Genomic DNA, 18,047 nt, shown 5'->3' on the forward strand with positions numbered 1-18,047 from the left:
GTCTTTCCATCTCAGCTATAGCTTTGGCCAAAGCATTCTTGAATGTTCTGTTCATCCTTTCTACCATTCCTCAACTCTGAGGGTGGTTGGGCACGTGGAACCGTTGTCGAATCCCTAGCGGTCGGCACATTTCCTTCATCACTTTGCCTGTGAAGTGTGCTCCCTGATCCGAGTCCACCTGGACTGAGGTTCCCCACCTTGGGAGGACTTCCTGAACTGGAATCCATGCAGCGGTGCAGTCCCTTGTTGGGAAAGCCTCTACCCACCCGGTGACGTCATCCATAATTACTTGATGGTCGCTTTCCCCCCCGATTTTGGGTAGCGGCCCCGAGAAGTCCGTCTGGATGTTTTCCCAGGGTCCCCTCGGCCGCGGCTGGTTTTCCAGCGGTAGCCTTATGGGCCTTACCGGTGTTATGCCGGGCGCAAATGATACAAAGGCAGGCAGAATTTCTCAACATCCCTGACCACCACCAATCCTGCTGGAGGGTTGTGATCATGCTCTGCCTTCCCTGATGCATCACCCCATGATATAACTTCAGTAGTATCTGCCTAACACATGGTGGCACCAACACAACTCCTCCTTCCCCAGGGGTCCAACTTCCATCTAGTCCCCCCCCCCTTTACTCCCTTTCTCCGCCATTTCTCCATCTCTACTGCCTCTGCCTCTTCAGATAATTTTATTAAACTGACGCCATTTGTTTCTTCCTGCACACTTGCAATTTCAGTTGCCTCTCGTTCCTCTGCTGCGCCCTTTGCCCTGATGTCTGCCCACTCATTTCCTTTCTGCTCCCTGCTCTCCCCTTTCTGGTGAGCTTTAACTACTGCCGCCTCTGCTGGTGGACTCACTGCTTCCAGCAATTCTTGTACTAGGTGCCCGTGGTGAATGCCTGTACATGTTGAGGTTACAAATCCTCACCTATTTCTTCACCTGTTTCCTTCACCACAACCCACCCAGTCCGCAGCTTCCCATCTATGAACCTCCGAAACCCATTTATGAAAATTTCCCCTGCTCCCCCTTTCCAGAGGTGTTTCCATCACAATGACATTTTCTCCCTGTTCTATTTCCATTTGGCACTCGTGCGCCTCCCCCTCTGTTGGGGTGGATGTCGCGGGATTCATTCCCGTGTCCCTAACTATCGTTACTGACATGCCTTTGGGGATGAGAACTGCTTCCCAAGCTGTCTGTCTGCTGTTGGTGACTGCTCTCAGCCTCCCCGTATTCAGGAGCTCTCCAGTGTGTACAGTATGAGTTGTCCCATCATTAAACCGGTTCGCTCACTCGCATTGCCCATGCGACACAGTCTGAAGCTGCTAGCCCGCGGGGAAGTCCTTCCGCAATGGGTGTCTGTTTCGTCGAATAATATGCCACTGGCCTTCTTGTGTCCTCATGGTCCTGCACCACTACTGTGTTGTAATACTCTCCTTTAATCAAGGACTGTATCGGGGCCATTAGTGAACCCTGGTATGAAATTACGGCAGAAATTGAATGGACCCATTACCTTCCTCACTCCTGTTACAGGGCAGGGCATGAAGCTGATTACCGTGCGTCTGTCATCTGACATGTCCTTCCTCCCGTGTGGCCTAGCTACTGCATGGATTTCTGTCCTATCTGAGCCTTGAGTGGACTGATTTTAAACCCCTCGCCTCACAGTATCCCTAAAGCACTGGCCGTCACCCTTAAAATGACCTGCTTAGTCCTCTGAAGCAATTAGCAGATTGCTAACCAGGTAAGATGGTCGCACGGTAGGGTGTTGGATTGAGTTTTTCCAAAATCTGTGCCATGACCTTATGAAAAATAGCTTGGCTGTTGTGGGATCCCTGGGGGAGCCTGGCCCACACATACTGCTGCCCACCCAGGGTGAAAGCAGATCGGTCTTGGGACTGAGGCGATAACGGTAGCCCCCCAAAATCCATTAACGATAGACAGGACAGAAAAAAGACTTTATGTTCTGGAGACAGGCCAGTCAGGGTTATTGTAGGGCTCGTCACAATGGGATTCAATCAAGCCTCTTTACTGGCCATATAGGCAAGTTAGTACTTGATGCGGTCTCTCCGAGCATCCCCTGGTGCTTTAGTTCCTTCACTTTACCCTGAAAATGCAGTTATGCTGGCTGTGTTGCGTTCTCTGGTGGTTGTATGTGTTCATTGTCCATTTTATTTCTCCCTTTCCTGAATCTATAATGCCTCTGCTTCCCTGAGGATGTCTATTCCAAGGCCAGTGCCGTCATTATTTGGAGATACCCAGAAATACACTGGTAGCTGCTCTCCGCTGATTTTGAGTATCTGCGACTCGCTTCATTCTGCTTTCATCATTTTTCCTCCTACACCTGTAATATAAATAGTCTGTCCGGTTGTTGGCAAGGAAATGACAGTTATCAATATCGATGCCCCTGTGTCAACAAATATAATCACATTACTGGTCCCCTAACAATGCTGTTGTGAGCATCTGCGGGTCACCAGCGCTGGCAGTGGGGGCCATTGCCACATCTTTTACTGACCTAGAAGCTGCCTTCACCAGTTCAATGATCTGATCGGCAGTCAGATTGGTGAGAATGGCCACTGACGGGGAGAGACACTGCGCGTCTGCTGTGACTTCCACTTGTTTTTCTTTCTTCTTTCTTGGATGCCGCCTGAAACCATGACCCGATAGGCCACAGCTGTAGCATATCAACTCCTTTACCCTCCCACATCTATTCCAGCTGTTCCGTGCTACGTGCCCCAAATGCCGGCACGCAAAACAAATCCTCTGTGACGTCACATCAGCGGCATCCACTATGGCCACTTCATGATTTATTTTGCACGTTTTTGGTCTGTCTCACTGGCCCACGAAACTAGTGCAGACCCCCCACCACTCTTCCTAAATCTAAACTTCCCGGTGGGCTAGGCTCAGGCCTTCCTTTATTATTTTCAGGAAGACTGTGTCGTTCCTCGCTGGATTATCGACCCTCAATACTCCTCATACACTCTGCACAATCCATGGCTGTCTCATTAGCGCTTTGAATTACTACCATTATCGTTCCCCAGTTACTCTCACCTTCCCCCAGTCGCTGCCTCACTTCCTCTTCCAAGAAAGGATATATTTTTTCATTGCTGGCATTCCTGGAAGTCGCCCATGTACCATCCCATATCCCCTGGGCCATACTGTCCCACATATTCCTTAGGCGCTTTGCTTTTACCAACGCGCGTACATCTTTAGGGTGTGTCTGGTGAGCTTGCGCCAGAACTCCATATTCCCACGTGTGACTTTAAGTTAGGGCAACTCTGCAAAGTGCTCTGTTTCTCCCCGGAGATGAAGGGCCTGTCAATGGTTGTAATCAGAGTTGAGGGCTGGCTCGCATCATCAGTGTTCTCAGCCTGACTTTGCCTGACCTCAACAGGTGCCACTCTAACATAGAAAACCTACAGCACAATACAGGCCCTTCGGCCCACAAAGTTGTGCCAAACATGTCCCTACCTTAGAAATTGCTATTCTTACCTATAGCCCCCTATTTTTCTAAGCTCCATGTACCTATCCAAAAGTCTTTATTCACTCTTTACCAGGCCTGCTGAGTTCCACCAGCACTTTGTGTGTGTTGTCTGAATCTCCAGTATCGGTGGATTTTCCTGTCTTTGGGCATTTCCTTAGCAGTTTAGTTTTTTCAGGACTTGAAAAAAAGATGAGAAGTTGGAGCAAAAAGCTGGGGGGAGAGGGAGGGGAGGAAGAAGTACAAGGTGATAGCTGAATCTGGGAGAGGGGGAGGGGTGAAGTAAAGGGCTGAGAAGCTGATAGGTGAAAGAGATAAAGGGCTGGAGAAAGGGAATCTGAAAGGAGAGGGTAGAAGACAATGGAAAAAAGGGAAAGGTGAGGAGCATCAGAGGGAGGTGTAGGGCAGGTAAGGAGATGAGATGAGAGAGGGAAATGGAAATGGGAATGGGAGGAGGTGAGCAGTTACTGGAAGTTTGAGAAATTGATGTTGATACCATCAGGTTGGAGGCTCCCCAAGCAGAATATAAGGTGTTACTCCTCCTACCCGAGTGTGGCCTCATCGCAGCAGTTGAGGAGATGGCGGAAGTTATGAAGAAGTAACTCTAACCTCATCTTGTTTTCCCAGTGCTGATGAAGGGTCTTGGCCCGAAGTGTTGCCTGGCCTGCTAGGGAAGTGCCCAGGATATTTTCCCAATATGGCCAGTTGAGATGGAAAAAGACAATTGCTCAGGTGGTCTAATGTGCTGATATTGGCTTCGCTATGAATATGCACACAAGGGTTTTAATGGTGACAGTAATCCGAAACGGAGAGAAATTGGAGTCCTCAAGTTTTTGTTGTACTAATGTGCACTTCTTTTCAAGATATCACCTGCGTACAACGCTCCTTCAGTCAACATCTTCTGGATAGATCACAAAACCATATATTTCACTTCTTTTGTCTCTTACATTTGTTTTTCATCTTGAATATGACACTGAAACTGTTGGAGCCCTGATTTGCAGTTTGGAGATTGTTCGGGTGTTCCAGCGCTCCGTAATCGCCAAGAGGATTCTGGGAGGCGGAGCCAACGTGCGCAAAGCTCCTGGCGAGAAGGCTGTGGGATGGAGCACGAGCCGCTATACGACTCCATTTTGCCAATTGCAGCTTCTGTTGTTCACTAATTAGAGCAAGAGAGATTGAAACATCGAGAGAAATGCGGAAGGGGAGCGCCAGCTGCCTGCCTTTTGATTGCTGGTGGGATCACCCTGCTACAGAGAGGGAGAACTGCCTTTTGACTGCTCTGCTACCGGAGGAGACTGCTTTTTGATTGTTGGGGGAATCAAACCGCTACTGGAGAGGGAAGACTGCCTTTTGATCACTGGGAGATCACTCTCCTGCTGGAGAGGGAAGACTGCCTTTTGATTGTCAGAGGGATTGCTCTGCCTCTGGAGAGGGAAGACTGCCTTTTGATCACTGGGAGATCACTCTCCTGCTGGAGAGGGAAGACTGCCTTTTGATTGTCAGAGGGATTGCTCTGCCTCTGGAGAGGGAAAGTCCTGCTGCTGTGTCCGGAGAACATTACCCAGGTTTTCTGTGTTTTGGATGTGGACTTGGACTATAGACTATTTTAGTCTTATAGGTTTTTATACTCTGTGTTTCTCACCCAATCTCTCTCAATTTTGTGTGTGTGTGGAGAGTGATTTGGGGATCAATGTGCCCGTTCTGTTTTTGTTCATTTTTTTGTGCGGGGAGGAGGGATTTGGGGGTTGATAATCGTGCTGCTGTTCTTTTCTTTCTTGATTTCGTGGCTATCTGGAGAAGAAGAATTTCAGAGTTGCATACTTTGATAATAAATGAAAATTTGAACCTGTAAAAAGCCAATGAAATAGAATCACAGAAACTCTCAATAATCCACGTCTTATAGTTTAATTCCGTTCAGCTCCATTGGTTCCTCATTGTGGAGTTTGCATTTCGGGGATCTCAGCTTTGCCATGATCAGGACAAGCACTGCCCCTGTGATCACCCCTGCCAAGGCTATGAGTACAGGCACCCAAATTTTCTGGTCCGCCCCACTTCCAGGTGTGACCTCTGGTTCCACAGCGCTGTTTCTTCGTGTGAACAAGTAAGGTGAGCCCTGGAAGGAAAAAAACCTGTTTGTGGTAATCACATAACATCATTTTTATCCCTGCAGTGGATTTGATTTCAGGCATCTGCAATTTGCATTATCCGCTTCCTGCTGTAGGCAATAGCCGGAGCACCTGGTTTTGTTGTGATATTAACTCATTAAGCATCTCAAGGATGTATGCTTAGCCCACTGCTCTACTCTCTCTCAATGCCCATGACTGTGTGGGTAGGCACAGCTCAAATGCCATCTATAAATTTGCTGATGACACAAATATTGCTGGCAGAACTTTAGATGGTGACGAGAGGGCGTACAGGAGCTCATATATCAGTTAGTGGAGTGGTGTCGCAGCAACAACTCTGCACTCAACGTCAGCAAGACCTACGTACTGACTGTACTGCCGAGGGAACACACACCAGTCCTCATAGAGGGATCAGAAGTGGGAAGAGTGAGCAATTTCAAGTTCCTGGGTGTCAATATCTCTGAGGATCTTTACAGTTACAAAGAAGGCAAGACGGTGGCAATATTTCATTAGGAGTTTGAGAAGATTTGGTATGGCTCTACAAACTTGTACAGTTGTACTGTGGAGAGCATTCTAACCGGCTACATTGCCACCTGGTATGGAGGAGCCCCTGCACGTGATTGAAAGACGCAGCAGAATATTGTGAACTTAGTCAGCTCCATCATGGGCACCAGCCTTCATAAGATCACAAGACAAAGGAGCAGAAGTAGGCCATTTGGCCCATCGAGTCTGCTCCACCACTCCACCATGAGCTAAACCATTCTCCCATCTAGTTCGAATTTCCGGCTTTTACAAGATCACAAAAGGAAACACGTGGACAGTATGGGGATTGAACCCACGACCTTGGTGTTATTAGCACTACACTCTGACCAACTGAGCTAACCGTCCTCGCAAACCATCTGTCCTCATAGTATCCAAGAAGGCAGCATCCATCATTAAGAACGCCCATCACTCCAGACATGCCCTCTTCTCATTGCTCCCATCAGGAGGGAGGTACATGAGTCTGAAGTCACACACCCAATGTTTCAGGAACAGCTTCCCCTCTGCCATCAGATTTCTGAATGGACATTGAACCTATGAACACTACCTCACTACTTTTTTTTGCACTAATTTAACAAATATTTTATATATATATTTACTGTAATTCACCAAGTTGCTTTGAAATTGAACTTCACTGCAAAGTAGCTGGGAAGGGTCATAGGCAGCATTGTTGATGGTATTGCATTGTATTGCTGCAACAAAAATCAACAAGTTTCACTACGCTATGTCAATGACATTAAAGCAAAGATATTTATTTATATACCTTAACTGTGGCCTGCTTGCTTAGGGAGCAGACTTGCCCTTTACAAGTGTGATTTTCTCAATAATTGCAGTAGCATTACAACTCTATTGTATAGAGTTCAAATATTTGGTAATAACTGATTAACATGATTCTTAAACAGCACAACAAAGAGTACTTTGCCAATAAAATGTAATAGACCATCATCTAAAGACACCTTTACTTACAGAGCTTGGACACTTCAGCTTGCTTCTGTCATAGGTGAAATTGTTGTAATTTTGCTTGTGTCCAACTGGCTCCAGCTGCAGGAGGGGAAAGGGAATAAAGCCCAAATATTAAATATAATTACCTGTACAATAACTATCTCCATCGGTCTCACTGAGAATCACTTAAAAGGGAAGGGGAAGCAGGAAGCAGAGAGATATAGTGATTGAATTTCTATACGTGCTCCAAAGCCCACCGGACTTGTTCATTTGCCAAAGGCTCTCATGGTCTGGGATGAGAGATAGAGAGGGAACTATCAACCAATCTGTGGAGTAAGGCAACTTGACTTTATGGCCTCATTTGGGGAGCTTTTGAATATTCTGATGGTGGGCTGGGAGAATGGATACACCATATTGCACATCCCTCCCTATCCCCACCCACATTTTGGGCTCCTAGAATCTGAAATGAGAGTTCAACATAAAATAAAAATAGATAACACTGGAAATAATGAGCAGGTCAGGATACATTTGTGGAAAGGGAGAGAAAGAGAGACCTTCCATTAATGTGCATTGATCGTGTGGATAGTCAGAGGCTTTTTCCCAGGGCTGAAATGGTTGCCACAAGAGGGCACAGGTTTAAGGTGCTGGGAAGTAGGTACAGAGGAGATGTCAGGGGTAAGTTTTTTTACTCAGAGAGTGGTGAGTGCATTGAATGGGCTGCTGGCAACAGTGGTGGTGGAGGCGGTTACGATAGGGTCTTTTAAGAGACTTTTGGATAGGTACATGGAGCTTAGAAAAATAGAGGGCTATGGGTAAGCCTAGTAATTTCTAAGGTAGGGACATGTTCGGCACAACTTTGTGGGCTGAAGGGCCTGTATTGTGCTGTAGGTTTTCTATGCTTTCTATGTTTCTATCATGTTGGAAGTTAACTTGGCTTCTCTCTCCACAGGTGCTTTCTGACCAGCATTCTCCCATGCATTTCAGAGTCTATGAGCTTTAATTTTAGATTATCTGCAACTGTGGTATTTTGCTTCCTACAAATTCAACAGAAAGCAATGTGAGGACAGGTGAGATTTATGAATGAGCAGGTGCCTTTTTTTGGCTAGAGTTCTGGTGGAGTATTGTGACCAGGCTAGAGTGACCACTACATAGATGACTTTAATTCTCCAGACATGGTTATGACCCATTTTTACCTCCATCCTAGTTATCTGCTTTTGTTCTAAACATCTACTTGACAAAAATCTGCTCGATGAAAGTTTATTGCTTGTACTTTTGCTTCATTGGTACAGTATACGATCCTATTTATGGCCTAGGGAACTATTGGAAAATATTTGTACCAGGAATTTAGTCTTGAAAGCTCCAGGTCTCAGCAATCATGCACAAAGGAGCTTCAAGGAAATGCTTAAAAGGAGGAAAGAGATGAGGAGAGGAGGAGAGAATTGGGGAGGATATTCCAGAACATTGGGCCAAAGTGAGAGTGGTTAAATTCAGGGATGTTGAAGGGGCCAGGTTGAAAGGACGATAGGAAGTTACAGAGGGGCAAGGCCAAGGAACGGTTGATAATTCTGAAAGTGAGATATTGGTTAACTGGAAGACAGTTTAGATCGGAGACAAAATGTGCAATGGTTGGTGGAGCTGGTGCAGATTAGCACAAAGACAACTGAGCTTGGTTTGGACAGACACAGATTTACTCTGTAAGTTTGGATGGTGACTTTGAAATATTAAATCTGATCATCCAGTCCAAAATCAAATTCCCAATTGCTGGAGTTGTGGAGTTAATGAGACATAGTGCTATGAATCTCTCCAGTGCAGGAAGGACATGGAGAGGTGCAGGAAGCTGCTCGGATAAGGAGAGGTGGAACACACTTAGATTGTTTCTCTGGAGCCTTGGAAAATATGTGTGACGAGAAATTTAGTCCCAAGACTGAGGGGCAATCTTGTAGAAGATTACCAAATGGTGAGATGTATGGATAACCAGTCGTTATCCCGTGGTGGAAATATCAAATACTGGAAGGCATGGTTTAAGGTGAGAGGGGGAAAGTTTAAAGGAGATGTCTGAGGCAAATTTTTTTTTAAACACAGACTGATAGGCACATGTGGAGGCAGATATGAAAGAGGTGTATAAGAGGCATTTAGACAGGTGCGGGAATATGTAGGGAATAGAGGGATACAGATAATGCGCAGCAATCATGATTGACACAGACAGTGGACAGAAGGGCCCTGTTGCTGTGTGTTTTACTTTCTAATTTCTAATTGAGGACGAAGCAATACCATGTTGTTCCATAAGCCAATGGCCATCTCAGCTTGTCCTCGTTCACTTAAATGGAAGCAATCTACTGAAAAGAAGCTCAGGTCCGGCACGCCCAACTGGAAAGGAAGGAACAGATGAATAAATTATATTGTTAAATAAAATAACATTATAATACAGATGTCATCTCATAGGTTTAGACATAACCAATGGATATTTGAGATACAGGACCATAAGATATCGGAGCAGAATGAGGCTATTTGGCCCATCGAATCTATGCCACCATTTCAACATAGCTGATGAATTCCCTCTCAGCCCCAATCTCCTGCCTTCTTCCTATATGCCTTCATTGCCTGACTAATCACAAATCTATTGACCTCTGCCTTAAATATGCCAGAAGTGGTTTTAATCCCCACCGGCAGATATGGAACCGGCCCACAACAGGTACATGAACAAGAGAAATGAAACACTGTCTGATTTGGAGGAAGTTAGAAGAGACTGGATAAACTCAGAGCGATGGAGGTCGAGGAGTGACCTGATAGAAGTATATAAGATCATGAGAGACATAGATAGGGCAGATTGCCAAAGTCTTTTTTTTCCCCATGATAACAATGGTATCAAAAACAAGAGTCAAAGTGAGAGGAAGGAGTTTTTGAGAAGCTCTGAGAGGTAAGATTTTTTTCTATCCTGGGAGCGGTTGATGTCTGGAACTAGTGCCAGAGGAGGTGATAGAAACAGATACAATGATGATCTTTTAGAGACACTTAGATGGAAACTTAATGGACAAGGTATTGGATGAAATGAACTTAGTGCAGGCAAGTGAGATTAGTGTAGATGGGGAAAAACTTAGCATGGACATGATAGGCCAAAGGGCCTGTTTCTGTGACCTACAACTTTATGATTCTAAAATATCGGGGTAAGAAATATGTAATTGTAATACAGAGCCTGTAATTGGAGTGGCTCATTGTACTTTCCATTTTCTGCCTTATTTTTGTTCTTAAAAAGGAGTACAGGCAGTTTCTAAAAAATAAACCCTCTCAGTACGCTTCTCCACCTTCTGCTCAAGTGGGACTGGCCGTTGATAGATAGGGGGCTTTGAGAATGGATGGACCTCAGTCTCTGCCCTGCACTTCCTCAAGAAAAACAATACCAAGGACAGGACTGTATGTATCCAAATCCCAGCTAAGTTCCAGAACTACCAGCTCCTGCTGAAGCTGCAACAGCAGTCTTATAGACAGGGCCATAGGCATTCAGTATGACTTCAGTTTGATGTGTTTCTATAAAACATCTGATAATTGGACATCTACCTCGTCTGCCGATGGATGGAAAACAAGCTGTTCTCTCCCCCTGTCCAGTCTGGTACAAAGAAGCATCATATTAAGCACCAGACCCCTCTTTACAGATGCCCATGATCTCAACTTCGTTGTCTTCCTGCCCAACATGTTGCAGTTTGTTCCAGTGAAGTCCCTTGCACCAGGAGCCTGGCTTCGAGTGCTTTGTCTCAGTGGATGAAGGGAATGTCTCAGCACAGATCGCTGGGTACGTTCACACAATGAATCTGACAATGAATTGCTTTCCCGACTAGACGCGGTGACTATTAGAAGTGTCATATGGATGTATGCAAGCCCTTTAGATTTTCTGCAATTTCCCAATATTAGTGTGAATGTTGGGTGGAAGTTGTGTTCTGTTTATTGTCAGAGACATCACCCTCCCAGAAATGAAACTGTTTTCTGTCCACTGAATTGGGATTGATGCACGCAGTTGGACATATACTAAAAGAAAAGAAGTTTTGTATTCCTATAGCACTTTCAACAGCTCAGGTCACCTCAAAAACTCTTAAAAACAAATAAAGCACACGGCGCAGTCAGAGTAAGAAAGGTCTGTACATGAGGTGCTGCCTCGAAAAGGTATCCAGCCAACCTGGGTCCTCTTCACTGCTACAATCAGGCTGAAGGTACAGACGTGGTCCCACTCCACCACGTTCAGGACCAGCTCCTTTCCTCCGACAATCAGGTTCTTGAACTGAGTAGTACAACTCTGATCCTGCCTCTAGAGTACTCCAGACTGCGGTCCACAGAAAGTCGCCAGTGATCAATAGCGCCATGATCTTTCATCAATCCTGTTATGGTTACTATTCTATAGAATTGATGAGTATACCCTGCAGAAAATGAATCTCAGGGTTGTACGTGGTGACATATCTGTACTTTGATAATAAAATTTACTTTAACTATAGACTACTTGCACTACCACAGACGTGTCTAGATGTTTCTTTTTGCACTGGTATCTTGTTTTTCACACTTGTCTTCATTATCTTCTCTAATTTATGTATAATTTATGTTCTGTGTGTTGTCTGACCCTGTGATGTTGTTGCAAAGCAAGTTTTTCATTGTACCTGTACCTCACCGTACTTGTGCAAGTGACAATAAAGTCAATTTCACTTGACTTGGAAGTTGGTCTATTGTAAGTTCTTCACCCCCTAAATTAATACTGTCACAATGAATTTATATCTCCCAGCCCAGATTCCATAACAAAATGACTTACGATGTTCAATGGAGTGATAGTATTTGTGAAATAAGGTTGCAGCACAACCGTGAAGTCTTCAGTTGTGTCGTATTTTCCACTGTCAATCAATGCAGTCAGTTTGGTCTGAATAAAAGAAAATAATAGCATAATAATTAGCAAAGAAGGGTCATTGGCAAAAACTTCAATGCTAGTTCTCTCTCCGCAGGTTCTGCCTGGTGAACTGCATGCTTCCAACATTTACTGTTCCTAGCACAGAGCACTCTGCTTCTGGTACCTATTGGGAATCGCACCTATTGTCACACGTAAGCCTGTGAGACTCTTAGCAACCAGTTGTACTCACCACCATTGACTGATGATGGTTGGTTAAAGCAAGAGCAAATACTGAGCAAAACAAAACAAGACCCTGCTGGAAGAACTCAGCGTGCTGAGCAACATCTGTGGAGGGAAAGGGATGACCTTACATCAGGGCTGAAAGTGCAGAGGAAAGATAGCAAGTGTACGGGAGTGGGGGGGGGGGGGAGGGCAGGTAGCTGGTGGGGAACTAAAGAGGGCAGGGGTGGGGTGATAACTGAGCCATCTGGGAGAGGAGGGGTTAAAGTGTGGACAGGTCAGTAGATAATAGGTGACAAGATTATAAAAGAGACACAAAAAGAACACAGATGGAACCAGGAGGGAGAGGGGAAGAGGAAAGATAGAGACAAGATGGGTAGGCAATAGGTGGGACCAGATAGGATGGTGTTGGGGGGGGGAGGAGGTAATGGAAAAGGTATTTATTCCTTGAATCTATCTTTAGCAAGCTCCACACTTTGACTAGCAGAAGAACTTGCTTCATGCAATTTTGTTTCATCGCAGCCAGTATTTGGAAGCAGCTGCCTAGACCCATAGCAATGGGATGTTAAACTCCACAAACTATTCGAATGGGAAAGGATGTTGGTGATTAAAACTAACATCAAAAAGTAATGAGCAATTATCCAGGCTCCAAGGGGAAGAAGTGTGAGAAATATGTATCAATAGCTACCTTGCGAATTTATTTGTTACTGGAAACATTGATTAAAGAGAGAGGTACTTACTTTACAAGTTTAAACCTTACAGTTCAAGTTTGTACCTGATACTCCCTGTTAACTATCAACATTTCACTCAGTTCAGGAGAATTGTCTCTCAGCTTCAGAAAGCAGGGACAGATGTTCCTATGTAAAATAACACAAACATTTCATGAGTGGCAAACAAGAAATGTATAATACATTAATACATTCCATTTTTCAATTGATTGAGACATTAAAGATCCATAATTTCCAACTCAGTGGAATGATGCTCAATGTATGAACTCTGAAGCTGAGTTAATTAATGAGCCAAATGGTAAAAGCTCAGAATACAATGAGTAACCTTGGCAACTGGTCAACAATGCTACAGAAAGTGATAAATGAGGTTTCTTTGCAAGGAAAAGGCCTTGTACAAAATCAGCTGATTACTTTTCAATTCACATTTTGCGTCCTTGACACCCTGTTTGTCTTTGTCTTATCTCCCTTTTATCTTATTTATTCCCTTTCCTTCATCCTCCTTGCACAGTTACAATATACGCTGCTTTCTGTTTTGCTCAACCTCTCCCTCCTTCCTGGCTCATTCCTCTCATCCATCAACTTGTCTTTATTCCTTGTGTTCACCTGTTTTCTCGCTCTGTCTCTCTCTCTCCCTCTCTCCCCTCCCTCCCTCTCTCTGTCTCTCTTATTTTAGGTCCTTTCCATTTCTCACTTCCCTGTTCCTTCTCATTCCAATTTCTTTCTCTTGTTTTTGCCCCTCTTGCCCAATCAACCTTTCTCTTTTGCCCCTCTCTGCCCTTCTTGCCGTTTCACGTTTGCGCAGGGCAGCACAAATCGTCGGCAATTGAGGACAGGAATGCAGGGACAACTCAACAGCTTGGGAACATCAGATGCCACCTCACCGGTCGAGCAGGTTTGTGTTTTCGCTTCTTATCTCCCGAACCTGCAGTATTTTTAGCTTTAAGATGAAAAGCCGTTTACAGCACTGCTGACAAACATTTACCCTCTACGTGGCTCAGTTGGTAGTCTTCTTGCCTCTGCCAGAATGTTAGAGGTTTGCATTCGGTTTCAGTGACCGAGGCACTACCAATAACCCAGCTGGCACTCACTCATGGCACCGAGGGAGTGCTGCACTGTCGGCAATGTCATCTTTGCAATGTAATATTAAACTGAGGTCCCACCTACGTTCACATGGTTCTCTTTCTAAGAAGAACAGCAGAGATCTTCCTGGTGACCTCAATAATATTTATCCTTCAATAAATTAATAAAACCCTTAACTATCACTAAATTACCATAGTCCATAAAACAGTACAGAAAAGGAGTAGGCCCTTTGTGCCACAATGTTGTGCCAAACCAGCTTACGAAGCAAATCAAGAACACTTAAACTCTAGTCCCTCTTACCTACACAATGTCCATCCCTCTATCTTCCTGACATTCAAGTGCCTATCTAAATGACTCTTAAAGCCTCCAATATATTTTCCTCTACCACCATACCAGGCAGCACATTCCAGGCATCTGCCACTCTGAGCAAAAAACTTACCCCTCATTTCCCCCTCTCATCTCAATATCACATTGATGTTTGTGGGAGCTGGATAAATGCAGATTGACTGCCCCCACCCCACAAGAGCTACCTTGTAAGAACTCTTACTGGCTGCAAAATTGTTTGCAATGTGAAAGATACTAAAAGCAAATCTTATGATCCTCTTTATTTCATTCTGTTTGGGTAAACATATAAAACCTTAACAGCATGCTAAAAACCAAATGGTCTTTGGAAAGAACAGATATCCATACATAAGAACATAAGAAATAGGAGCAGGAGTAGGCCATTCGGCCCATCAAGCCTGCCGCACCATTCAATAAGATCATGGCTGATCTGTCCGTAAACTCAGCTCCATCTACCTGCCTTTCCCCCATAACCCTTAATTCCCCTACTATGTAAAAATCTATCTAACTGTATCTGAAATATATTTAGTGAAGAAGCCTCAACTGCTTCCCTGGGCAGAGAATTCCACAGATTCACCACTCTCTGGGAAAAACAGTTTCTCCTCATCTCCGTCCTAAATCTTCTCCCCTGAATCTTGAGGCAATGTCTCTCGATTGAGTTCATGTTTAAAAATGGGTGATATTAGGTCATACAGTATGGTCAAATGCCCTTCAGCCTATCAACACTGTGCTAAACGCTAACCATCCATTTACACTAATCCCATTTTAACTCTGCACATTCCAATCAGCTCTTCCAATGAGGGGTATAGATAGGGCAAATGCAAGCAGGCTTTTTCCACTGAGGCTGGGAGGGTCTACAACTAGAGGTCATGGGTTACAGGTGAAAGGTGAAAAGTTTAAGGCGAACATGAAGGGAAACTTCTTCACTCAGGGTGTTGTGAGAGTGTGGAATGAGCTGCCAGCACAGGTGGTGCATGTGAGCTCGATTTCAACACTTAAGAGAAGTTCGGACAGGTACATGGATAGTAGGGGTATGGAGGCCTATGGTCCTGGTGCAGATCGATGGGAGCAAGCAGTTTAAATGGTTTCAGTGTGGATTAAATGGACCAAAGAGCCTGTTTCTGTGCTGACTTCATGACTCTCCCATGTTCCAGCACTCACCCAACCATTGGGGCCAATTCAAAGCAGCCAATGAATCTATCCTTCTGCATACCATTGGAATGTGGGGGTAAAATGGATTACCTGGAGGAAACCCATGCGGTCATAGGGAGAAAATGCAAACTCCACACAGGTCAGGCTCAGCCTGTGTCCCAGGAGCTGTGGGGCAGGTGCAGCCCCTCCCCCCCGCTTGCACACTTCCTGTCTATTACGCGTTGCCCTCAGCCAGTTGACGAACATCCTATGTTACCTTACAATGGGTACGGCCACTTACTTCTGAAGCAATGCACACCCAATTGCGTTCTTCTTAATCCTTCGAATACCGTTCATCTCAAGTATTTGCATAACATTTACAAAAGCTCTTGGCACCTATTAAAAAGAGGAGACAGATCTCAGAAGGGAATTAGACGCTGGGGCTTAGATTGGCTGTTGCTGCCACAATTTACTCAGGCTGCTGGTGTTGGAGGGGCTGGCCTGCCCTTTCAGGCTGGACTGATTCAGATGTACGTTCAACAGAAGAGTCACTGGTACTCCTCACTCCAACGGCGGAGAGCAGGCAGGATCATGCTGGTCGTCAGCTTTAGAATGGGGGTGGCCGTTCATGGAGTCATAGAGAGACAGTAATAGACCCTTCAACCCACCGTCTGTACTAGCCATCACCCACTTACCCTACACTAAGCACTGGGGACTTATTACAGTGAGTAATTAACCCACAAGCTCACATGTCTTTGGGAAGTTGAATTGAATTGAATTGTTATTGTAAGTCAGTTTTTTTCTACAATTTCTAAAGCACTTAAAATTGATTTACAACTGAACAAATTAACTGTGCTCTTTGGAATAATACCTCAAAATATCCACGGTATTTCTTTGTCTGACCAACATGTTTGTTACATTGATAGCTAGGAGGGCCATTCTGTTGGAGTGGAAGGATACGTCGGCTCCCACTCTGTCACAATGGTTCTCTCAAGCGATGCTATGTCCTAGTTTGGAGAAAATTAGAAGTCGAACCTATGTTTGATTTTGAGAAAGATGGAGTTCATTTGCTCGTTATTACCATTTGAGTTAATTGATAGATTTCCTCCACGATCTAATTGTAAATTTTGGTATTTTTATTTTGCCGGCGGTTTGATGTTTATCTTTAGAAGCTTTTTGTGTGACGCACGGCTCCGGGGTTGAACACCTAATGGGTTCTTACTTTTTCTCACTTTTTTCCTGCTTTAGTAGGGTTTTTTTCTTTTCTTTTTTTGGTGTCACCATATTTTTCAATCCTTAAACATTTTTTTTCCCTTTGAGACATTGTAAGTGTTTCTTACTTTGATGTACTCTTGTTATTTTGGATGATAATAATAAAAAGATTTGAAAAGAAAGAAATTGCTATTGAATTGACTTAATTTCTTACATCCTTCACGTACACAAGGAGTAAAAATCTTTATGTTATGTTTCCGTCTAAGTGTGCGATGTGCAATTTATAGTCACTTGTAATAAATATTATGTATAACAGGATAGTCAATATAACATAGAAATACAATTGTATCAGCATGAATTAATCAGTCTGATGGCCTGGTGGAAGAAGCTGTCCCGGAGCCTGTTGGTCCTGCCTTTTATGCTGTGGTACTGTTTCTCAGATGGTAGCAGCTGGAACAATTTGTGGTTGGGGTGACTCAGGACCCCAATGATCCTTTGGGCCCTTTTAAAGCACCTGTCTCTGTAAATGTGCTGAATAGTGGGAAGTTCACATCCACAGATGCGCTGGGCAGTCTGCAGCACTTGTGATTGGAGGAAACACAGGCTGGCTGGTGGGCATACAAACTCCACAGACTGCTCCTGAGGTCCGTCAGACCCAGATCCCTGACACTGGGGGACCACTGCGGTCAGCCTGGAGTGTAAGGAGAAGCGCACGTCAGCTGTTTATTCAGCTTACAATCTCTAGTAATACAGTGTGTTTTACATTAATCTTGACAATTATCAGTCCTTTTGAACAGGTTTTAATAAGGTATTACCTGAATTAATGACCTCTTTTAGCAACTGTAGCTTACTAACATTTTAACTTGTATTTTTTTCACCATATGTGGTGTTTGTCTCCACCTATTGGCGGCAAAGTGGTATAGCAGTTACATAACGGTTTATCACATTTTCATTTCTCATTGGCTAAATGTTAGCACATGATGCACGTGCCGCGACTCTGAATCTTTTAATTGGCTCTTTACTTATCTTGGGAATTTGTCTTAGCACAGTATGGAAATGCCAGGCTCAGCAAACATCAGCATCTTGTCTTTTTCTTTGCCTTAGGTTTCTTCTCTTTGGTTCCATATGATCTGTATCTGTTCTTTGTTTAAACTTTAAAGTAAACGACCGTGAAGCAACAAGTTTTTACTTGTTCTTCGACTCCCAAAAGAACCTGTGGATTGGAAAAGCACCAGTTCCCACCTGGGTAAGGATATCCGCCTCCTCTCCACCCCCGGAGATCATCATTGAAACAGCTGAATTTTTCAAACAATCCAGTAGTTTTGTGATTAACATTTATTGAGGCTAGCTTCTCTTTGAAAAAAAAACACGTTTTTGAATTTAA

The 18,047-nt window shown here is 44.4% G+C and overlaps 1 protein-coding gene and 1 non-coding gene across 2 annotated transcripts in view; both read right to left on the reverse strand.

Annotated features, from left to right (window-relative positions):
- Nucleotides 1-5,361: 5,361 nt before the first annotated feature.
- plb1 (phospholipase B1) overlaps nt 5,362-18,047 on the reverse strand; it is a 181,686-nt gene continuing 169,000 nt past the window's right edge. Inside the window, exons 54-59 of the mRNA XM_073055347.1 lie at nt 15,753-15,847; nt 12,946-13,027; nt 11,859-11,963; nt 9,341-9,436; nt 7,094-7,168; nt 5,362-5,577 (exon numbers count right to left, since the gene is read on the reverse strand). Coding sequence (XP_072911448.1) covers nt 5,362-5,577; nt 7,094-7,168; nt 9,341-9,436; nt 11,859-11,963; nt 12,946-13,027; nt 15,753-15,847 — 669 coding nt within the window. The remainder of the gene's footprint in view (nt 5,578-7,093; nt 7,169-9,340; nt 9,437-11,858; nt 11,964-12,945; nt 13,028-15,752; nt 15,848-18,047) is intronic.
- Nucleotides 6,402-6,475, reverse strand: trnai-aau (transfer RNA isoleucine (anticodon AAU)). The gene has a single exon. It is a non-coding gene; the product is annotated as a tRNA-Ile (tRNA).

This window comes from Hemitrygon akajei, chromosome 9 (assembly GCF_048418815.1).
Source record: "Hemitrygon akajei chromosome 9, sHemAka1.3, whole genome shotgun sequence".
NCBI lineage: Eukaryota > Metazoa > Chordata > Chondrichthyes > Myliobatiformes > Dasyatidae > Hemitrygon > Hemitrygon akajei.